This window comes from Aegilops tauschii, chromosome 7 (assembly GCF_002575655.3).
Source record: "Aegilops tauschii subsp. strangulata cultivar AL8/78 chromosome 7, Aet v6.0, whole genome shotgun sequence".
NCBI lineage: Eukaryota > Viridiplantae > Streptophyta > Magnoliopsida > Poales > Poaceae > Aegilops > Aegilops tauschii.
Genome location: NC_053041.3, coordinates 470,300,901 through 470,324,461, shown reverse-complemented (window position 1 = coordinate 470,324,461; position 23,561 = coordinate 470,300,901). Strand labels below are relative to the sequence as shown.

Genomic DNA, 23,561 nt, shown 5'->3' with positions numbered 1-23,561 from the left:
CACCAGAGTTGGTCAACTTCCTGCGCAGTATATGAGCGGCGAAAGGTCTAGGGCTCTAGGCACCGACGAATGTTATTATTGGAAAGGAATAGCCTGGCATCAAATTCTAGCGCTGGATGATGAAGCTCGGTGGCTCAGTGCCAACTACCACGATGGTTACCCCTAAAAAAACTACCAAGATGGTTTCCTGGCAGCTTCAACTATCTGTTTCTTTCCGCCGAGAGCTGTCATGATTCTAAACGGGGAGGAACCAAAGTTCCAAGTACCAGGAATTACAAAACAGATACTATAACTGTAGACCATCCAACAAACCGACGATGGAAGCCCAAAAAATGGTCTTGTCAGGAAAGCCGGCATGACAAAAGAACATCATGCTATATCTCTTGAAAACCTTCAAGATCTATAGTGCAAACTCTTTAAGCAGTATTTATTGGCTTCCCACAAGAAAATAGTAACTGAAACCCGTAGTAGTACATAGTATAGTTTGACGATGGGGATCAACGGCGATCTCCAGGTGTTGTCTCTCTTGTCATCATGGCGCTCTCAGCTTCCCCACTGCTCTTCTTGGAAACAAAGGCCTTATGACGGTATGTACAAGGTGACAAGATTTTTTGTGATTTATACATGCTAATATGATAGAACTGTAAACCTCTTCTTACACGCTATACATCCAGTGGATGTGCCCTTCAGGTTGAAAGCTTGTGGGTGGCAGAGGCTCCTCTTTTAGTCTGGCTGGCTACCTAGTTGTACCAAGTTCTTCTGTGAGAGATTGGTAATCGAATCTGCGATTACACGTGCGCTCGACTTCATGTAGCCTCCTGAGAAGGGGGGTGGGGCATGAGCAAATCGGTATGTGATCCGCAGGAGAGGAACAAAAAACACAGAATGCAGGAGAAGCCCTTCACCTGATGTCATCATGACAAGTGGAATGTTCTGATCTTTTGCAAATCTGAACACCTTCTCATCTCTAATCACCACACCTTCAGGGCTTATCTAGAATTTGAGGAGAAAGCATGCAGTAGCAGTAGAACAGTATAACACTAATTAGTGCAGGTAACAGAAGCAAAACAAAGGCATAAGTATTTATTGTTTATTATACTTCTGCGCCCAATCATTTTCCAGTTTACTGTTGTGGCATTATGGGCAGAAAAATCTAGCTTAGGTAGAGAATTATTGAACTATACCAAGTCATGTTACAATTAGGCGTTCATGATTAAGTTCTGTAATCTTTAGGATAATACCACTAGAAAAATTATGCAGGTTGCAGCTACATTCTGCACAGGGAGTTACTTATGGACCTGATCTTTGTCAAAATATTGAGTTGATCAGAGAATTACCTTCAAGTTGCCCAATGGATCACCATCCAGGATGTCGGTCCCAGCATTATAAATAATAAGCTGGGGCTGGAATCTAGTTTGGGCGACCTGCAAACAATATGCCCCAAAAGGAACTCTAAATAGCGTTTGGTAAAAATAATTATATTTAAATTGTGAACAAGAATGAATGGTTAAAGGGATAGTGCCAATTGCTTTGAAGTTTGAACTCATTATATATTATTTTCCCATTCAAACCTCCTTTTCAGTTGAACATAAATGCAAATAACTTCATTCAATACCATTGATGCTTTTACATTACATTCTAGAATAGTATACTAAAATTCACCTCTATGTCCAGTTTACATACGCTTCAGAACATAAATCATGTGATATATTATATATGGCACCTAGCATAACATCTTTCACCTATTTCTCCCTGAGAATTGCAGTGCATAGGACAACTTCATTTATAAATGCAAATATTTGCGAGAACCCCATCTATAAGTGTAAAGGTACCTTCAGAGCCTTGTCAAGCTGATCCAAGTAATCATCTGTTTCTGTCCCACTCTGAAAATGCACAATAGTGCACTCAACTCATATTTGAATTAAATGAAGAAAAATATGATCAACAGCTTGCAAAATCCAACTTACAACTAACTCGACTTTCTGATCAATATATCGCTTAGCAGCATGATCCTAAAATAAAGTTACATCAGTTCACATAGAACATAAGAAAAATTACTAGTACTAAATAAAACGGAATGATAATACACAATGACTGAAGTTAAAGCTGGTAACAATAACGACAGACTAATCTTCGAACAGTGGGTGTAATAGATATCATAGCAACACAGCTGTGACTACTGTTCTTTTAGTTTTGATAAATGCCTATTTGCACCATCTAGACTGTATGGTATCTTCAAAAACATTATGTAGAAACACATTTAGGGGGTAGGGAAGAAAACTTATGCTCAACACCAGGACACGGACAAAAAATCTAGATAAATAACCTCTACACCATAAGCAATCCTGGACCACATATTGCGTAAGGGTAGTCAGAGCATAACCAGCCGCAGCAAAAAAAACTTGACGGTCCACAGGTGTAACAAGAATTCTAGATTATGGTTCTTACAAATGGATAAATTCCAGCATTGTACATGTCCAAAATGTAAACCCTTCCTGCAAGTGAAAATTGGCATCACTGTGTCATCGTAACGAAAACAAAATGCATACAAGAACAAAATATAGGACATACCATCATTAGCAAAATCCTTCTCATGACCATTTCCTTGGTGAGCATCCAGATCTATGATCATTACTCTGCAAGTATTTAAAAAGGAATAGGTGCTTATGAAGCTAAAATAGTTACTCCCTCCGTCCCATAATATAAGATAGTTTTGCAAGCTGTTTTAGCTCGCAAAACGATCTTATATTATGGGACGGAGGGAGTAGTAAGCAATCTACACATTGGTTTGCATCCTTGCATTCACTGCCCACACATGTACTAGGTAACTAGCCAAGCAGCATAGAGTGCTTGCTAAGATGCAAACAAGCATTGCAATCTCCCTAGGGAATAAAGCAAGATTGGCATGATAGAGGATGCTTAACAACACAGATATTTGACAGAATATATTTACAGCCGTCAAGCAAGCACATACGTTGTATAAGCCAAACAAATAGTTTGCAGAGACTAAAGGAACATAGTTTCTACAGTTACAGTCCATCCAGTATAGGCTTCTCACCTTGAAATATCCAGACGGACAAACGCAAACTGAATGGAGAGCGAAATATCAGCATATGCACAAAATCCTCCCCCTTCCTCTGCCGAACAATGGTGAAACCCTCCACCGACATTAATCGCCCATCCTCTCTCAAGAGCAAGTTTAGCTGATAAAATGGACCCACCCACCTAGAAAAAAGAACCAGCTTACAGAGTTTCCCTGGCAATGGCACCCAAATTATGCACCTGGTACTTTTCAGTACAGACGGGAGCACCTAATCACGAGAGATCACCTGTTTCCGGAAGGGGTACAGTAGCCTTTGCTGCACGAGCCAATTAGGCATGAGCGTTAATGGAGGAACCTGAGATAAAACATCTCGTTTAGCAAACCGTGCTATCGTAATTTGCTACTCCCTCCGTTCATAAATATAAGATGTTGTAACTTTTTCTGAATCGAATGTATATAGACACGCTTTAGTGTGTTTGTTCACTCATTTCAGTACGTATGTAGTCTTGTGAATGGAGGGAGTATCAATCAAGCAACCAATTCAACTTCCCCTGAGCAACTTGTACCTCTACAATGGCTGCAACCCTGAAGCTGCTCCTGAGGCTGTTCAAGTACGCCTCCGTGTGAACCTGGCCAAGCAGAGCCATGGAACAATCTTAAAAGGGGATGAGACAAAAATCAAAAGGAACAAAAAAACACTATGAACCTAGTGAAAACAGATTGTTTCCCACCACCAGCAGATCTTCCTTGGAAGCCTCCAATGGCTCCACCACCCGCGTCTTCTCCAGGTGGCCTTCTTTGGTGAGGAACCTGCATATGCGGCCCCATTTGGAGGAATCAAACGGGTGCCTTCACATCACAGGACGCGCGTAAGTCACAGTCCGATGCACGTCTATGTGGCTAGGCAAATGATGGAGAAGAGGCGGGAAGCAGAGCAGCTCACATCTTCTCGATTCCGAGGAAGGCGATGTCGTACGCCGTCGAGTAGACCACCGGAGCCTGCCAGGCAGTCGCAGCCGCAGATTAACGGGTGATCGGGGATTCGGGGCGAACGGAGGAGCATCTCCCGGCCGGACGACTGACCTTGGAGCCCGGCACGTCGAAGTAGAGCTTGCTGGAGATGATACGGTTGCGGCGGAGGGCGTCCGCCGGCGTGGCCCCCGGCACGGAGGCGGCGGCGGAGGACGAGGACATCCCGAGGGCCCGGGCGGGGATGGAGAGGGGCGCGCGAATGGTCTCGCGGTCGCGGGCTCTGGGCTGGGAGGTGCGTTGTGTTGCCGCTTACCTCCCATGGCGATGGGGCTCGGGAGAATCAGAATCATTCGGTGGCGGGGGCGGTGCTATACTTTTTGCGAGAGAGTGCTTCTCAAGTTGGATATTTGCATCGCTAGCCCTCCTTCCCTTACTGGAGTTTGGAGCACACGAATACAATTTACGCGGAAGAGCGGTGGCTGAATGTAAAATACCCACCGCCGCCGGGGGGGAATTCGCTCTCGCTCCTCTCCGCCGCCGCCGCTTCCATGGCGATCTCGAGGCCCCGGAGCCGCGCCGTCCCCCTCATCCCGCTCCTGCTCCTCATCCTCCTCGTCCCGTTAATCTACTCCGGTACGGCCCTGAGACGCCTTCCACCCCTCGATTCCAGCACACACACACTGCGCGGTTTGCCCTGCTGACGATCCAATCTGATGTCGCTTCTTGCAGTTTCCAGGCTACGCTTGAGCTGGGCGCCGGAGAGGGAGCTGAGCATGCCGCCTCCTGCTCTGCTGAAGCGCCCCGATCGCCTCGTGCTCGGCCCTGCCGCCGGCCAGGGCCGCCCCGATCGCCTCCAGTGCCAAGGTTTCTCCTCCTCTTAGTTTCGGTTTCTTGCATTGTGACTTGTGATTCTCATATGGACTGTAAGCTCTAACTGCATTGTACCAGTTTGAAGCAACTCCAAGGTTTCTCCTCCAAGGAGATTAGGAAACAAGAATACTGTTATCAGTGCTTTGTAAAGATTGTGCATGCTGTTCTGAATGTAAATTGACCACGGTCTAGGATGTTCTGTATATGCTTAGTAGTGCCAGTTAGGCTGCAGGATACCACATAAGATTATTCATGCTTCTCTAGCGTGAACGGAATCAGTATCTGTTGTGTATCTACTGACCACATTTTACCATTTTTCTTCAGGACTTAAAGCTGTGAATAAGATAAGTTTATCAAGTCAACCTGGAGAGCATGTTTCTTTTGTTTCAGTATTCACAACCTACAGTTCTGACCCAGCTGGGGCTGGCAAACGGTCATCTGATGTTGTAACTGTTGGAAAGCATTTTTATAGCAAGGAGGAAAGGTCCATGGCCATTCTCAACACTTTCATCAGATTCATACAGGTGGATCTTCCTTTTCCTCTTGTTTGTGCTGGCCACTAACTACCAACTATGAAGATAATTAAATTTCTAATCATGTTGGGAATGATTCAAATCACTGTCAACTAAGAGAATACTGAGAGATAGTTCAATGGTAGTAATGATAGAGAAGAAATTACAGTGAAGACTGTAAAATAGAACATTGATACCACTGTTATTCCCCTCCCCCTTTTTCCACATAGTACTTTTGTTAGCCTTCTGGCATATAATTTGAATCCTTAAAAATTAGAAGGAACACATGATCTTCCTTCATTGAAGATTGTGAGGATGTTTGTTTAACGTCTGATCTTATTTCTAGAACTCTGTAGGTGTCAATGCCAAGAAGCGATGTGATAATATTGACTGATCCTAAATCAAAATTGTCAATAAATCAAGGGAAGGCCTCAATACTGCCTATTGAGGGAAATTATTCTCGAGGCAACCTGATGCTTCAGAGGATCAAGTCCTACATTGTAAGTTTGTATGCTTCATGCAAACATCTTCCTGCATATGCTTTTCCTGAAGTACTGCTTGTGTGATCTAGAAATATTACTGTGTTCAACCATCTATGTGCGTTATTTTTTTCCAGAAAACTGATATGTTTGTGTTTCTGGTCCATATGTAGGCCTTTCTAGAGCTAAAACTTGAGGAGGTTGACTGTGTGAACTGTGCTCGTCATTTTGTTTTCACTGATTCTGATATGGCAGTGGTCGAGGATCTTGGACATATCTTCACGAGCTATCCTAATTGGCACCTTGCTCTTACATTTCGTAATAACAAAGGCCAACCCTTGAACTCTGGATTTATAGCGGTGAGAGGGGCCAGAGATGGCATCTCTAAGTAAGTGAACATCTATGTAACAGATCTTAGGATGAAAACTTGGCATTGCCGTAAATAATTCCTTCATTTGCTTTTAGGGCTATCGAATTCTTCAACGAAGTTCTTAAAGCATACAATCTAAAGTATATGAAGGCGTCCCGCATGCTTGGTGATCAATTAGCACTGGCATGGGTTGTGAAGTCTTATCTATCATCAGCCTTTGGAAAATTTTCTAGGCATGAAACATTTACTGGTGAAGTCAATGGAGCATCTGTTCTGTTTTTGCCTTGTGAAGTTTATAATTGGACTCCACCTGAGGGCGCTGGACAATTCCATGGGATGCCCTTGGATGTTAAGGTACATAATTTTTCCTACTCTAATGCATGTCCTCCTCATGATAGAATTTTAGTTTTGTTTAACCACTAGTTGCACAGTCATGCTATTTTGTAATTAGTACACTGCTTTTTATTGTTGCCACTTGCCACTTGTCCAGTGTTACACTTGCTGATATTTTGGAGCATGTTGTTATATGCAGTATCGTTTTCATTAAATATGATAGCATGCCAAATCTGATATAGTGTTCTTAGGTTGTTCATTTCAAAGGTTCAAGAAAGCGTTTGATGCTCGAGGCATGGGATTTCTACAATTCAACCTCTCAGTTATCTGATATGTTGTGCCTAATCCTGAAGAGTGGCAGAACAAAATATGACTTCTGAACCTTTTGTTCCATGATGAAGTGACATCTGGTAGTCTCTCTCTCCTTACAGACATCACAGGCTGGTTCGGCATTTTGTGCTTTATTTTCCTTAATCTTTAGCTCATTTAACACAATTAGTATTAGTCTTTGTTGCTGTATGTGTAATGCTTTATGTATGGCTTATAACGTGTTTACCGGTTTCTACAAAGTGTGCTTTGCTCTAAAACAAGCTTGTCTTCTTTTCGCAGTTGATCCTCATTGAGCTCCAGATATGTATCTATTTGTTGGCACAGGCTCCAACTCTGCAGTTGTGAGCGATTGCAAGAATTCAAGCGCCACATAGCGCAAATAGAGTCATCAGGAACTCAGGTTACGCACAAGGAAAACAGGGTGATCCAGATTGTGCCGAGGGTAGCTCGGCAATATGAGATTGGTGCCACGACTCCTGTGGAAGGTGGACCCATTCATACACGATATTAGCTAGGAGTAGCAGGGTGATCATGTAGGAAATCACCAGTTGTTTTGGTGATGGTTCTTGGTAGCTCTGTCACCCTTCATCACTATTCATGCTGTAACAGTTTCTTGGTTGTGGCTGATGAGGCTACTGGAAAAGGTTTACTTTCAGCACAGGCTGTTATTGACAAATGATGGTGCCTTTTTAAATGAGGAACGTCAGGCGGTGCTCGATGCTCCAGAATACGTAGCTGCTTTTGGGTGCTTATTATTGACTACTCCTAGGTGTTTGTTCAGCTTATCCTGTAGTTTTATGGTGGCTTTGTACTGCGATTCAGTTTTCCAAAGAATCTTTAACCAACGAAGCCAGTAATACATTGTAAGAAAGAATAATATAATTGATTTAACCAAGGAATGTGATGACACACTGTAGCTTCGGTAAGATCATGCTAACTCCCATGGTAGTAAGACCATACGAAGTTACCAACTCCTGATGTAATAACAGACATCACTACCTATGACAAGACCATGCTAACTCGTCACTGCATCACTAGGTAGCTATGGTAAGATCATGCTATGTCCCGAGACTCGATGAAGGCGACTACGACGGTGGTGTCGTCCTTCTTCCCTCCGATTTTATTCCGTCCGTGTCCCCGGGCGGCAATGCTGAACGGCGTGTCCTGGGTACGCCTTGCCGCCGCGTAAGCTTGGCTGGCGATGATGTCAGCCATGTTTTTCGGCGTGAAGCTGAGCGCCAGGCCCGACTGCACGATCTTCTCCAGCATCGCGTCGAACACGTTGTCGAAGAGCCCGTCGGACGCGACCACCACCACGTCGCCTTCCTCCACTGCGATCTCGCCCACTGCCGCCTCGCTGACCTTGTTGCTGTCCTCGGAGTCGGAGCTGAGCTGGAACGGGCAGTTGAAATAGGACTGCTGCGGCTGCGACCGGTGCAGGATCCGGCCGTCGCGGAACACGGCGAAGCCGCTGTCGCCGACGTACGCCCACCTGAGGGACCTGCCGGCGAGCGACACGATGACGGCCGTGGACGCCGCCGGCGTGCCGGACGCGGCGGTCTGCTGGTACGCCTTCTCCAGCAGCGCGTAGGGGCAGATGCCGCCCGGCGGCGGCGGCGCGGCGGCGGAGGACGCCACGACCTCCGACAGCGCGCTCGCCATGAGCCCGCGCGAGAACGCGGCGGCGTCCAAGCCCTCCAAGCGGCACCCCCCGACGCCGTCCGCCACGCCGATGACGCCGGCCACGGCGTGGAAGAAGTGCGCGTCCTCGTCGTGCTCCGGCAAGTAGCACGACGCGGCGCTCATCCTCAAGGCCGCGCCCGTGGGGGGGCTACTCCGCCGCGCGCGCGGCTGCAGCTGCCGCGCCAGGGAGGCGGCGTACCTCGCGACGTCCTCGCGGCCGGCGGCGGCGGAGGGCGGCAGGCTCCCGAGGCGGATGCCCACGGCGATCCGGAGGGCCGCGGGGGTCCGGCTGCTGATCTCGCTTAGGGTTTGGCGGATCTGCGGCGGCGCCTCCATTGGCCTCGGTCGAGTTCTCGATCGATCGAGTTCTTTGACTTGGATCGATGTTCTGCGGCGATCGATCGATCGAGTTGGCGATCTTGGCTTATTACTCGCTCGCGATCGATGGCGCGAGGGTTATTGGCTGATTACGCGTTCCGGTTTCAGATCGGGCGCGCGAGCTCTCGCGTTTCTTGGCCGGCGCGCCAGCACTTGCTGGTCCTCTTCGTATTCGAATTCGCCGGGGCGGGAGTTGTTGGCTTGGCTTTGCCTTCGAGCTGTCGCGCGCCGTATAAGTCTCGCTGCCGATACGGTGTAGGAGTATCGTATACCGTATGATGAAGTTACCTGGCTGGCTCGATACGGTATACGGTTCGATGTTCGGCCGTGTCGGTCCAATCACGAAATTGAAGCGTCCAAGTGGAGCCAGGCTGGCAGCGACCCACACAGCTCGGCAAGCACATCCGAACTTACGCAGATGGAAAATGCTAGAAGGATTTCCACGTACCAATTTCAGAAGGGAAGAACTGTGATATGATATGTAGTTGGCCTCAATTGTATCAAGTTAGCAGTGTGTAAAACAGCGTGACCCAATAAGAAATTGGCAAGTTGCAATTCGTCAACAAAGGTCTTGCAATGAGTTTGATCATGTTAATCAATGATTCAGCCAAACCATTTTGTGTATGGACATATGGAACACAGTGCTGAACTTCAATCCCCAAAGCCATGCAATAATCACTAAAAGCACGTGAGGAGAATTCAGCAGCATTGTCCATTCGAATTGACTTAATTCGACTTTCAGGATAATGGGCTTGCAACTTAATGACTTGCCTCATTATCTTGGCAAATGCATGATTCCGTGTGGATAGAAGGCACATATGTGACCATCGTGTAGATGCGTCAATGAGAACCATGAAATACCTGAAAGGTCCAGATAATGGTTGAATGGGACCACAAATGTCTCCTTGAATATGTTCAAGGAACTGAAGTGGTTCAGCTTGTATTTTGAGGTGCGAGGGCCTCAAAATTAGCTTTCCCGTGGCACAAGATGTGCACACAAAATCTGAAGATTGAGGAAATTTTGACTCGAGCAAATTATGACCAATGAAATTGCTAGTAATTTTTCTCATCATCCCGATTCTGGGATGGCCTAAGCGATCATGCCAGGTTTGGAATGCATTAACATTCTGAAAAATTACTTTGTATGCAGCATGTTCTACGCGTTTGATGTACGTATAGTACAAACCGGATGATAGAGAAGGGATTTTCTCATATACCTTTTTTCCATATACGTGATCTTTAGTAAAGAGTAGATACTCATCATTGTTGTCTTCATGGGTTTCAATGTGAAAACCATTTTTACGGATATCTCGATAACCGATCAGGGTACGTGAAGAATCGGGATACAATAAAGCATCCTCAATTGTCACTTGTGTACCACTTGGGAGAGTGAATATAGCACGTCAATTTGAAAATATTTCATCTCCCTCAGTATGGAATTTGTGGTACCACTGTCCACAAGGCACAATTCCTCTTCCATCGGATTGTCCCCATAGAAAAACTATATAAAACAAAGAATTTACAATAAGAAAACCTCATGTTAATACATAGAATACAATCTTATTATATCAAATGTGCTGATACAATACAATATAAGGACAACAACAAACTTATGTTCTTATTACAATCTTCACAAATGGACATAATTAAGAAGATCGCTAAGGAGATTGAGGGACTAGTCGAAGTCGTCAAGCACGTTGTTTGCGGTGTACTCAATCAACATGTTCTCCGTTTCAGTAGACTCCTCGGGCGGATAAGGAATCATGGCGTTGCTCGGTCCAGGAGGAACATCGTGCGAACCACCGGCTCCTTTTGCGCTATGCGGATGAAGGTTGAAGTTGGCTTCAAACCTTTTCCCTTGAGGTGCTTTGCGTCCCTGAGATTGCTGGTACAGCATAATCAGATGCTTGAGCATTGTGCACTTTTCAATAGAATGCGTGTAGCATCCACACTTGTTGCAAAGCTTAGATTTCTCAAATCTGGGCGTTGAAGTGCCTTTTCTCTTGCCTGGGTTTCTGGATCTCCTGTTCCCATTGCACTTTCGCTTGTGCTTGAAATTGGATTGTTTACCCCGAAAGGTACCATCAAACTTTTGTTTATTCGCGACATTCAGATCAACTCCAGGTAAAGGTTGTGCCCCAACTAGGCGCTGAGAGCCATTCTTAGCGAGTACCTCATCATGCTTTTCAGCCTGAAGTAACATGCGAATAAGCTCGGAATAGACAGTGTAGTTATGAGCACGGTATTGCTGTTGGAGGATCCTATCTGAAGGGAGCATAGTAGACAAAGTTTTCTATATCTTCTCCCCCTCAGTAGGTTCCTTCTCACAAAAGCGTAGTTTGGAACATATCTTATGAACAACATGATTGGACTCACCAATGGACTTGAAATCCTGAAGACGGAGATGAGTCCAATCATGGAGTGCTTCTGGCATGACTACTGCCTTCTGCTGTTCATCCCTCGTTTTGAGGGCCAGAAAATAGAGTACTAGGAGATTCCTCATGTAAATACTCAGACTTGAGATCTGGATGAATATGGTGCCTTATGATGAATAAAGCAGCATAGTTTTGCTGTTCTGTCAGCGGCGTGGCTCCAGCCGGGAGAGGAGTCTCGGGGGGCTGGATTGAATGCGCTATCCCACGGGACGCAAGACTGATCTTGATATCCATAGCCTATGTAGGGTAGTTGTGGCCATTGAGGGCAAGCTCCTCAAACTCTTTTGGCAGTCGTCTTTGCCTACATGGGAAAACCAAAGATAATTAATTTACGGGTGGTAAATTAAAAACCATCATGGTTCTGTAAAAAGAATGCAAAAATTTGATACTCAAGTGAAAACTTGAAAAATTCTCAACCTCAATTGTGTGAACATAACACATTGGAGATTACTTATATCTCGCAGTAATAGGCTGCAGTGCTATTACCTTGTGTATGCTACAATTTAAATATAAGGAATACACGTTGGAGGTAATCGTTTGTCCTTTGACAAAACATAGACCTCACAGTAAGAGGGGATAGTCTGCAAATGAGCAGTAGATCCCAACTCAGTACCTTATGATTCCAAATATAATGAGAGAGAACTATTCAAAAATTCACAAGTTTGATATGCAAGAGAAGATGATCTCAATCGCAAAAACATGTTCAAGAGAACTGGATATGTGGTAAACACATGGAACATGTCATTCTTCCCAGATGAAATCCGGTACTTTATTTATATCCAATCCATTACATAATATAAACACACTAATAATTACACAAGTACTAACCAAGATTTAATCTAGAACTGGACTAGAATGTAAGTAGCAGTCAAACTAGGTATTATACAGTACTAAACATAGTCTAAAACTGCACTAATACAATAATTAGTACTAACATTTTGTTGGGCAACATAGCATGCAATTTCAAACAAATTCCTACGATCACGCAAGATCTATCTAGGAGATGCATAGCAACGAGAGGGGGAGAGTGTATCCACGTACCCTCGTAGACCGAAAGCAGAATCGTTAGCTTAACGCGGTTGATGTAGTCGAACGTCTTCGCGATCCAACCGATCAAGCACCGAACGTACGACACCTCCGAGTTCTGCACACGTTCAGCTCAATGACGTCCCTCGAACTCTTGATCCAGCAAAGTGTCGAGGGAGAGTTTCGTCATCACGACGACGTGGTGACGGTGATGGTGATGTGATCCGCGCAGGGCTTCGCCTAAGCACTACGACAATATGACCGGAGGAGTAAACGGTGGAGGGGGACCGCACACGGCTAAGAAACAATTGATCTATCTTGGGGTGCCCCCTGCCCCCATATATAAAGGAGGAGAGGGGAGGAGGCCGGCCCTAGGGGACGCGCCAAGTGGGGGGAAACCCACTAGGACTCCTAGTCCTAGTCGCCCCCCTTCCTTCTTTCGGATGGGGAAAGGGGGAAGGAGAGGGAGAGGGAGAAGGAAAGGGGGGCCGCGCCCCCTCCCCTTGTCCAATTCAAACTCCCCATGGGGGGGCACACGCCACCCCTTGTGGGCTGCCCTCTCTCTCCCCTATGGCCCATAGTGGCCCATTACTTTCCCTGGGGGGTTCCGGTAACCCCTCGGTACTCCGATAAATATCCGAAACACTCAGAAACCATTCCGGTGTCCGAATACTATCGTCCAATATATCAATTTTTACCTCTCGACCATTTCGAGACTCCTCATTATGTCCGTGATCTCATCCGGGACTCCGAACAATCTTCGGTCACCAAAACACATAACTCATAATACAAATCGTCATCGAACGTTAAGCGTGCGGACCCTACGGGTTCGAGAACTATGTAGACATGATCGAGACACATCTCCGATCAATAACCAACAGCGGAACCTGGATGCTCATATTGGTTCCTACATATTCTACGAAGATCTTTATTGGTCAAACCGTAATGACAACATACGGCATTCCCTTTGTCATCGGTATGTTACTTGCCCGAGATTCGATCATCGGTATCCTCATACCTAGTTCAATCTCGTCACCGGCAAGTTTCTTTACTCGTTCCGTAATGCATCATCCCATAACTAACTCATTAGTCACATTGCTTGCAAGGCTTATCATGATGTGCATTACCGAGAGGGCCTAGAGATACCTCTCCGATACTCGGAGTGACAAATCCTAACCTCGATCTATGCCAACCCAACAAACACCTTCGGAGACACCCGTAGAGCATCTTTGTAATCACCCAGTTATGTTGTGACGTTTGATAGCACAAAAGGTGTTCCTCTGGTATTCGGGAGTTGAATAATCTCATAGTCAAAGGAATATGTTAGGTCATGAAGAATGCAATAGCAATAAAACTCAAGGATCATTATGCTAAGCTAACGGGTGGGTCTTGTCCATCACACAATTGTATTATCCTAATGATGTGATCCCGTTCATGAAATGACAACACATGTCTATGGTTAGGAAACTTAACCATCTTTGATTAACGAGCTAGTCAAGTAGAGGCATACTAGGGACACTCTGTTTTGTCTATGTATTCACACATGCACTAAGTTTCCGGTTAATACAATTCTAGCATGATATAAGGAAATATAAATAACAACTTTATTATTGCCTCTAGGGCATATTTCCTTCAGTCTCCCACTTGCACCAGAGTCAATAATCTAGATTACATTGTAATGATTCTAACACCCATGGAGTCTTGGTGCCGACCATGTTTTGCTCGTGGAAGAGGCTTAGTCAACGGGTCTGCAACATTCAGATTTGTATGTATTTTGCAAATCTCTATGTCTCCCTCCTTGACTTGATCACAGATGGAGTTGAAGCGTCTCTTGATGTGTTTGGTTCTCTTGTGAAATCTGGATTCCTTCGCTAAGGCAATTGCTCCAGTATTGTCACAAAAGATTTTCATTAGACCCGATGCACTAGGTATTACACCTAGATCAGATATGAACTCCTTCATCCAGACTCCTTCATTTGCTGCTTCGGAAGCAGCTATGTACTCCTCTTCACACGTAGATCTCGCCACGATGCTTTGCTTGGAACTGCACCAACTGACAGCTCCACCATTCAATATAAATACGTATCCGGTTTGCGACTAAGAATCATCCGGATCAGTATCAAAGCTAGCATCGACATAACCATTTATGATGAGCTCTTTGTCACCCCCATAAACGAGAAACATATCCTTAGTCCTTTTCAGGTACTTCAGGATGTTCTTGACCGCTGTCCAGTGATCCACTCCTGGATTACTTTGGTACCTCCCTGCTAAACTTATAGCAAGGCACACATCAGGTCTGGTACACAGCATTGCATACATGATAGAACCTATGGCTGAGGCATAGGGAATGACTTTCATTTTCTCTCTATCTTCTGCAGTGCTCAGGCATTGAGTCTGACTCAACTTCACACCTTGTAACACAGGCAAGAACCCTTTCTTTGACTGATCCATTTTGAACATCTTCAAAACTTTATCAAGGTATGTGCTTTGTGAAAGTCCAATTAAGCGTCTTGATCTATCTCTATAGATCTTGATGCCCAATATATAAGCAGCTTCACCGAGGTCTTTCATTGAAAAATTCTTATTCAAGTATCCTTTTATGCTATCTAGAAATTCTATATCATTTCCAATCAACAATATGTCATCCACATATAATATTAGAAATGTTACAGAGCTCCCACTCACTTTCTTGTAAATACAGGCTTCTCCGAAAGTCTGTATAAAACCATATGCTTTGATCACACTATCAAAGCGTATATTCCAACTTCGTGATGCTTGCACCAGTCCATAAATGGATCGCTGGAGCTTGCACACTTTGTCAGCACCTTTAGGATCGACAAAACCTTCTGGTTGCATCATATACAACTCTTCTTTAAGAAATCCATTAAGGAATGCAGTTTTGACGTCCATTTGCCAAATTTCATAATCATAAAATGCGGCAATTGCTAACATGATTCGGACAGACTTAAGCATCACTACGGGTGAGAAGGTCTCATCGTAGTCAACTCCTTGAACTTGTCGAAAACCTTTCGCAATAAGTCAAGCTTTGTAGACAGTAATATTACCATCAGCGTTATTCTTCTTCTTGAAGATCCATTTATTCTCTATACTTGGATCCCATCTCAGATTTCATGGCCTCAAGCCATTTCGCGGAATCTGGGCTCATCATCGCTTCCTCATAGTTCGTAGGTCCGTCATGGTCTAGTAACATGACTTCCAGAACAGGATTATCGTACCACTCTAGTGCAGAACGTACTCCGGTTGACCTACGAGGTTCGGTAGTAACTTGATCTGAAGTTTCATGATCATCATCATTAGCTTCCTCACTAATTGGTGTAGGCATCATGGGAACAATTTTCTGTGATGAACTACTTTCTAATTCAAGAGAAGGTACAATTACCTCATCAAGTTCTACTTTCCTCCCACTCACTTCTTTCGAGAGAAACTCCTTCTCTAGAAAGGATCCATTCTTAGCAAGAAATATATTGCCTTCGGATCTATGATAGAAGGTGTACCCAACAGTTTCTTTTGGGTATCCTATGAAGACGCATTTCTTCGATTTGGGTTTGAGCTTATCAGGCTGAAGCTTTTTCACATAAGCATCGCAACCCCAAACTTTAAGAAACAACAGCTTAGGTTTCTTCCCAAACCACGGTTCATACGGTGTCGTCTCAACGGATTTAGATGGTGCCCTATTTAACGTGAATGCAGTTGTCTCTAATGCATAACCCCAAAACGATAGTGGTAAATCGGGAAGAGACATCATAGATCGCACCATATCTATTAAAGTACGATTACGACGTTCGGACACACCATTACACTCTGGTGTTCCAGGTGGCGTGAGTTGCGAAACTATTCCACATTGTTTTAAATGAAGACCAAACTCCTAACTCAAATATTCGCCTCCGTGATCAGATCATAGAAACTTTATTTTCTTGTTACGATGATTTTCCACTTCACTCTATAAATCTTTGAACTTTTCAAATTTTTCAGACTTATGTTTCATTAAGTAGATATACCCATATCTGCTCAAATCATCTGTGAAGGTCAAAAAATAACGATACCCGCCGCGAGCCTCAATACTCATCGGACCGCATACATCAGTATGTATTATTTCTAATAAGTCAGTGGCTCGCTCCATTGTTCCGGAGAACGGAGTCTTAGTCATTTTGCCCATGAGACATGGTTCTCAAGCATCAAGTGATTCCAAAACCCATATGCATGGAGTTTCTTCATGCGCTTTACACCAATATGACCTAAACGGCAGTGCCACAAATAAGTTGCACTATCATTATTAACTTGCATCTTTTGGCATCAATATTATGAATATGTGTATCACCATGATCGAGATTCAACAAAAATAGACCACTCATCAAGGTTGCATGACCATAAAAGATATTACTCATATAAATAGAACAACCATTATTCTCTGATTTAAAAGAATAACCGTCTCGCATCAAACAAGATCCAGATATAATGTTCATGCTCAACGCTGGCACCAAATAACAATTATTCAGGTCTAAAACTAATCCCGAAGGTAGATGTAGAGGTAGCGTGCCGACGGCGATCACATCGACCTTGAAACCATTTCCGACGCGCATCGTCACCTTGTCCTTAGCCAATCTTCATTTAATCTGTAGCCCCTGTTTCGAGTTGCAAATATGAGCAACAGAACCAGTATCAAATACCTAGGCGCTACTACGAGCATTAGCAAGGTACACATCAATAACATGTATATCAAATATACCTTTCACTTTGCCATCCTTCTTATCCGCCAAATACTTGGGGAAGTTCCGCTTCCAGTGACTAGTCCCTTTGCAGTAGAAGCACTCAGTGTCAGGCTTAGGTCCAGACTTGGGCTTCTTCCTGGGAGTAGCAACTTGCTTTCTATTCTTCTTGAAGTTCCCCTTCTTTCCTTTGCCCTTTTTCTTGAAACTAGTGGTCTTGTTAACCATCAAAACTTGATGCTCCTTCTTGATTTCTACCTCCAGAGCCTTGAGCATTGCGAAGAGCTCGAGAATCGTCTTGTTCATCCCTTGCATATCATAGTTCATCACGAAGATTTTATAGCTTGGTGGCAGTGATTGAAGAACTCTGTCAATGACACTATCATCCGGAAGATTAACTCCCAGCTGATTCAAGTGGTTATGGTACCCAGACATTCTGAGTATGTACTGTTCACTGACAGAACTATTCTCCTCCATCTTGCAGCTATAGAACTTGTTGGAGACTTCATATCTCTCAACTCGGGCATTTGCTTGAAATATTAACTTCAACTCCTGGAACATCTCATATGCTCCATGACATTCAAAACGTCTTTGAAGTCCCGATTCTAAGCCGTAAAGCATGGCAGACTGAACTATCGAGTAGTCATCAGCTTTGCTCTGCCAGACGTTCATAATGTCAGCAGTTGCTCCTGCAGCAGGTCATGACCCACAAGTATAGGGGATCTATCGTAGTCCTTTCGATAAGTAAGAGTGTCAAACCCAACAAGGAGAAGAAGGAAATGATAAGCGGTTTTCAGTAAGGTATTCTCTGCAAGCACTGAAATTATCGGTAACAGATAATTTTGTGATAAGGTAATTTGTAACGGGTAACAAGTAATAAAAGTAAATAAGGTGCAACAAGATGGCCCAATCCTTTTTGTAGCAAAGGACAAGCCTGGACAAACTCTTATATAGAGGAAAACGCTCCTGAGGACACATGGGAATTATCGTCAAGCTAGTTTTCATCACGCTCATATGATTCGCGTTCGTTACTTTGATAATTTGGTATGTGGGTGGACCGGTGCTTGGGTGCCGTCCTTTATTGGACAAGCATCCCACTTATGATTAACCCCTATTGCAAGCATCCGCAACTACAAAAGAAGTATTAAGGTAAACCTAACCATAGCATGAAACATATGGATCCAAATCAGCCCCTTACGAAGCAACTTATCAACTAGGGTTTAAGCTTCTGTCACTCTAGCAACCCATCATCTACTTATTACTTCCCAATGCCTTCCTCTAGGCCCAAACAATGGTGAAGTGCCATGTAGTCGACGTTCACATAACACCACTAGAGGAAAGACAACATACATCTCATCAAAATATCGAACGAATACCAAATTCACATGACTACTTATAGCAAGACTTCTCCCATGTCCTCAGGAACAAACGTAACTACTCACAAATCATATTCATGTTCATAATCAGAGGGGTATTAATATGCATAAAGGATCTGAACATACGATCTTCCACCAAATAAACCAACTAGCATCAACTACAAGGAGTAATCAACACTACTAGCAACCCACAGGTACCAATCCGAGGCTTTGGGACAAAGATTGGATACAAGAGATGAACTAGGGTTTGAGAGGAGATGGTGCTGGTGAAGATGTTGATGGAGATTGACCCCCTCCCGATGAGAGGATCGTTGGTGATGATGATGGCGATGATTTCCCCCTCCCGGAGGGAAGTTTCCCCAGCAGAACAGCTCTGCCGGAGCCCTAGATTGGTTCCGACACGGTTCCGCCTCGTGGCGGCGGAGTTTCTTCCCGAGAGCTTGCTTATCATTTTTTCTCGGACGAAAGACTTCATATAGCAGAAGATGCGCACCGGAGGCCTGCCAGGGGCCCACGAGGTAGGGGGCGCGCCCAAGGGGTAGGGCGCGCCCCCACGCTCGTGGCCAGGGTGTGGGCCCCCTTTGGTGGATTATCTCGCCAGTATTTTTCATTAATTCCAAAAATAACTTCCGTGAAGTTTCAGGACTTTTGGAGCTGTGCAGAATAGGTCTCTAATATTGGCTCCTTTTCCAGCCTAGAATTCCAGCTGCCGGCATTCTCCCTCTTCATGCAAACCTTGTAAAATAAGAGAGAATAGGCATAAGTATTGTGACATAACGTGTAATAACAGCCCATAATGCAATAAATATTGATATAAAAGCATGATGCAAAATGGACGTATCAACTCCCCCAATCTTAGACCTCGCTTGTCCTCAAGCGAAAGCTGATAACTATAAATATGTGCACATGTTTAGAGATAGAGGTGTCGATAAAATAAAATACGGACATGAGGGCATCATGATAATTCTTATAACAGCAACATATATGGATATTGTCATATAATTTCTTATGCCAAATGTCGGATCACGGGTTCCGGCAAAACCCTTAAGGTTCGAACTCTAGGGTGCGTGCGAAGTTCTCTCCCTCCTATCGATCCGTGTCCTAACTAGCTAAGATCACAAGATCGAGCTCGACGAACTCACAATCACAAAGACACGAGGTTTATACTGGTTCGGTCCACCGTTGTGGTGTAATACCCTACTCCAGTGTGGTGGTGGTGGATTGCCTCTTGGGCTAATGATGAACAGTACAGGGGGAAGAACAACCTCCTGAGGTTGAGGTGTTCTTGTGCTCGGTGTGTGGCTAAGGATCAGGTGAGATGCCCCTGGATCCGATGCCTCTACTATGGTGGCTAGTTCTACTTATATAGGCCCTGGTCCTCTTCCCAAATATTGAGCGGGAAGGGAGCCAACAACGGCCAATTTGAAAGGGGACAACTAGTACAGCTTATCCAGACAAAAGCGCTCTTCGCCTGCAAAAGGCTCTGGCGGTGACGCCGCCTTGGGCTCCATGGGGACCTCCGTCTTGCCATCCTGCTGGTCTTGGTCTTGCTGCACCGATATGGAAACCTTTGCTTGATGCCTCGGTACTCCGCGCCTGCGCTCGCTCCCTTTGCACCAAAGGGGAAACAAGGACACTGCGTGGGCTGGTGCCCGCCTAGCCTCGATCGTCATGGCTCACGTCACGAGAGCCTCGCGAGGTTTGCCCTGCCTTGATCTCTCCGCCCCTCGCGAGCCTGCCTGGTGAGGCCGCTCGTGAGGAGGTCATGCGTCGTCCGCCTCGCGAGGCTTGGCCCCTCGCGAGGGTCTTGAATGCCTTGTTGGTGAAGATGGGCCGTACAGGCCTGCTAGCACAACCATGCCGTGGGCCGCAGGCAGGCAAGTCTGGGGACCCCCGTTCCCAGAACGCCGACAGTAGCCCCCGGGCCCAAGGCGCGCTCGGGCTTGGCTTTGAGGCGAAGCCAAAGGCCAAGCACGGAGCGCCGCGGGCCCCAAAAGGCTGCGGCCTTGGTCGACGCGTGGCGGTTGATTGGACGTGGGCGTCTCCGCTTCCCCACGCTGCCTCGGCAACTGCCTGACTTGACAAAAGGCTGGCGCGGACAGCGCTTGCCTTTATTGCTCCCCTTCGCCTCGCTCCAGATCCCCTTTCTCGCTCCTCGCTGCCGAAACCTCCAGATCTGCTCCAACCTTGCTCGGCATCTACGACCGATGGCGCCGCGCAAGGTTAAGGCCTCCTCGGCGCCGGCTTGGTACGAGCCAGCTCTTGAAGCGCCCAACGTCACGGAGAAGAGCCTAGCCACCACGCGCTTGCTGACGGCGGGGGAGAGCAACGAGAGGGGGAAGACAGAGCTCCGGCTTGCCTCCGACGTGCCGGAGCCTAAGGGGAGCACCTTCTTCCCCTTCTTCACGAGCAGCATCGCCGCCGGGTTGGTTCCCCCCTTCTCTGACTTCTTCTATGAGGTCCTCGACCACTACAGGCTGCAGGTGCTGCATCTTCATCCCAACTCCATCCTCCTCCTGTCCATCTTCGCCTACTATTGCGAGGCGTATCTGGGCGTGATGCCATCTGTGGCTCTTCTGCGCCACTTCTTCTTCCTTCGCGTCAGCGAGGGCCACGTCTCCGGGTGCGCCAATTTCGTCGCAGCTGGCAAGGCCAACTCGATCTCGAATACCGGGAAGAGAGCCGACAACATCCGGGCCAAATGGGTCATGATGGACGCCAAGGGTGTCCACCCGCACTTGACATTGCCGACGGAGGCGCCCCAGTCCAACAAGGGGTGGCCTCGTGCAGAGCTCACTGACGAGCGGGCGTTGTCGGTGTTGGAGCAGATGAAGACTGACTTGAGCCAGGCAACGCGAAGGCGGACAAAGTGACCGGGGCTATGCTCCTGAGGGAATTCTTGATGCTGCGCGTTGCCCCACTTCAGGCGAACGCGCCCTTTGGGGAAGCTTGGAGATGAAGAAGACAAGATTCGCCTGAGGCCGGAGGCCCTGCCCGACGATGAGCTCGCTGCTGTCGCATGCCTCTTGGTTGGGGACAACCAGGAGTACCCACCAAGCGCCTTTGTTCCCTTGTTCCACCGCAAGGACTGGGAGCCGATCGTGGCCTCCAGGCGAACCTTTGACGCGCGCGGGCTGGTGCCGCCCACGCCCCCTGGAGGCCCTGCGGCGCCGAAGCCGGTGGAGCTGTCTTCTAACGAGTCCCGTGGGGAGGAAGAAGAGGAGGTGGACTCGGAGGCGACCCCCGAGGAAATGGGGGAAACTTCTCCCTTGAGCAAGGCCGACCTCCTCCGCGCCCTACCAGACGACGCCGAGATCGACGCCCGCCAGGAGGATGGGGGGCTGCCCCTCATCCCGACAAGGGGCAGATCATCGATGGTCTCTCGAGATGCCGCCTCCGCCTTGACGCCGCCTGGAGCTGCCTCCGGCCCTTCAGCTGCGCCGTCTTCTGCTCCCGGAGCCCGTGTGCCCACTCTCAGGCTCCGAAGCTTTCGGGTTTCAGGCTCCCCAAGCGGAAGGTGGACTATGTCGTGGTGGACCAATAAGTGCTTCGAGCTTCATCTTGTTCCCGCCTGTGCTTGCTATTTTCTGACGTTCACCTTTGGTTGATCATGCCGATGTCTTCAGCGAAGAAAAGGAAGGAGGATGCAGCGGCCGTGCCCCCCTTCTGCGGAGAAAGGAGGCAACAGCACTCGCACCTCCCCAGCCCAGTCGCCCTCGCGAGGCTAAGAGGAGCATCGTCGGGAGGAGTCAGCCCCCGCGGCCCCGCTGGCTCCGGAAGCGCCGGTGCCTGGCTCGGCTGGTGAGGTCCCAAAGGCCCTGGAGCCCTTGATCTCCTAGGCCCTGGTAATGACGTCACCTCCTCCTGCTGCGCCTTTGGCCCCAGGCTCTTTTGCTTCCTCTGCCGCCTTGGAGCGCGTCCTTTCAGAGATGGCCCAGCTGCGGGAAGATCTCCTGGGCACGGACCCGCGCTTGGTGGCCGGGCGCCTGGAGCTGGCCTCCGCTGGCTTCATTCTGACGCGGCGGTCCGAGCGACACTGAACCAGGCCGTGACGGCCTCCGAGGAGGAGAAGCGGGCCACCGCACAAGCTGCGACCGATCGTGAGGCGGCACTGAAGGACGCCAAGGCCGCTCGCGACCGCTGCCGGGTGCTGGAGGACGAGTTGAAGAGTCTGCGTGACCAGCACGCCGAAGAACCCCGTGGCCGCCAGGCGAAGGAGGAGGAGATGAAGGCCCAGGAGGACGCCATCAGGGACCGCGACGCCGAGCTGGGGGAGTTGGCGAGGGTGCAGGCCGCGGAGTGTGACCGGCTGGAGGAGCTGGAGCGGAAGGCGAAGGCGAGGGAGGCCGATCTCGACGCCAAGGCGAAGGTCCTGGCCGAAGACCGCGTGGCCTTCTCGCTTCTTGAGAAGAGGTCCAGCGTGGCGCTGAAGTCACTGTACGAGAAGGGCTTGGAGAGGCCGCTGACCACCGACGAGGATGGCCCTGCTCAGCTGCTTCCCCACTTGGTGAAGGCGCTTGAGGAAGTCGTGGAGGGCATCGGTCCCATGGTTGAGGCAGAGGCTCGTGTCCTTTCTTCAGCTGCGCTGACGCGTGTCTTCAGCCATCTGTACCTTCGTGACCCCCACGCTCGTCTCGACGAGCTGCTGGAGCCTGTAGCTGATGAACACTGCGCGGCTGCCGCCGCAGCCGTGAAAGGTCAGGTGGAGGCCCTGCTGAAGAAGTTCTGCGGCTTCATCCTTGCGCCCTCGACCGGCGATGCCACCGATCCTGCGGCTGGCGGTGCTGGTGAAGGCGACGCTACCAAGGGAGGAGCACCTCCTGCGGGCGATGGCGGTGTCCGGGAGTGACCTGTGGCTGCTTTCCTGTTTCGTTCCTGCAGCATGCATCAGGCCTCGTGGAGGCGTTAATCTTTCATTTGATATTGTGAGAACAATATGTCTTGTAATATTTGCTTTGAGATTTTGCGATTTTCTTCCTATTTGCTTTGTGTTCCGCGTTGGCAGAGCCCGACCCCGCGCATACCTC

At 47.4% G+C, this 23,561-nt stretch overlaps 3 protein-coding genes across 4 annotated transcripts; 1 reads left to right on the top strand and 2 right to left on the bottom strand.

The window, feature by feature from the left end:
• Positions 1-356: 356 nt before the first annotated feature.
• LOC109739569 (histone deacetylase 2) lies at positions 357-4,374 on the bottom strand. 2 transcript variants are annotated; one of them, XM_020298650.4, is made up of 13 exons: positions 4,127-4,374; positions 3,987-4,042; positions 3,775-3,892; positions 3,610-3,672; positions 3,330-3,398; positions 3,059-3,225; positions 2,572-2,636; positions 2,449-2,495; positions 1,968-2,012; positions 1,833-1,883; positions 1,338-1,424; positions 906-993; positions 357-818 (listed from the first exon to the last, which is right to left on the bottom strand). In XM_020298650.4, exons 1-13 carry the CDS (start codon positions 4,235-4,237, stop codon positions 724-726), a joined length of 1,062 nt encoding a protein of 353 aa, XP_020154239.1. In that variant the 5' UTR covers positions 4,238-4,374; the 3' UTR covers positions 357-723. The 2 variants fall into 2 exon arrangements, with proteins under 2 accessions (XP_020154239.1, XP_020154240.1); XM_020298651.4 differs by having other exon boundaries at positions 3,775-3,853.
• A 26-nt stretch (positions 4,375-4,400) lies between these two features.
• LOC109739568 (uncharacterized) lies at positions 4,401-7,639 on the top strand. The gene is made up of 8 exons (XM_020298648.3): positions 4,401-4,648; positions 4,745-4,879; positions 5,210-5,409; positions 5,754-5,897; positions 6,050-6,264; positions 6,342-6,600; positions 6,831-6,989; positions 7,189-7,639. Exons 1-7 carry the CDS (start codon positions 4,564-4,566, stop codon positions 6,957-6,959), a joined length of 1,167 nt encoding a protein of 388 aa, XP_020154237.1. The 5' UTR covers positions 4,401-4,563; the 3' UTR covers positions 6,960-6,989; positions 7,189-7,639.
• A 131-nt stretch (positions 7,640-7,770) lies between these two features.
• LOC109739570 (putative protein phosphatase 2C 24) lies at positions 7,771-8,928 on the bottom strand. Its single transcript, XM_020298652.4, has one exon. The coding sequence runs from the start codon at positions 8,926-8,928 to the stop codon at positions 7,963-7,965; it is 966 nt and encodes a 321-aa protein (XP_020154241.1). The 3' UTR covers positions 7,771-7,962.
• Between the last annotated feature and the right edge of the window lie 14,633 nt (positions 8,929-23,561).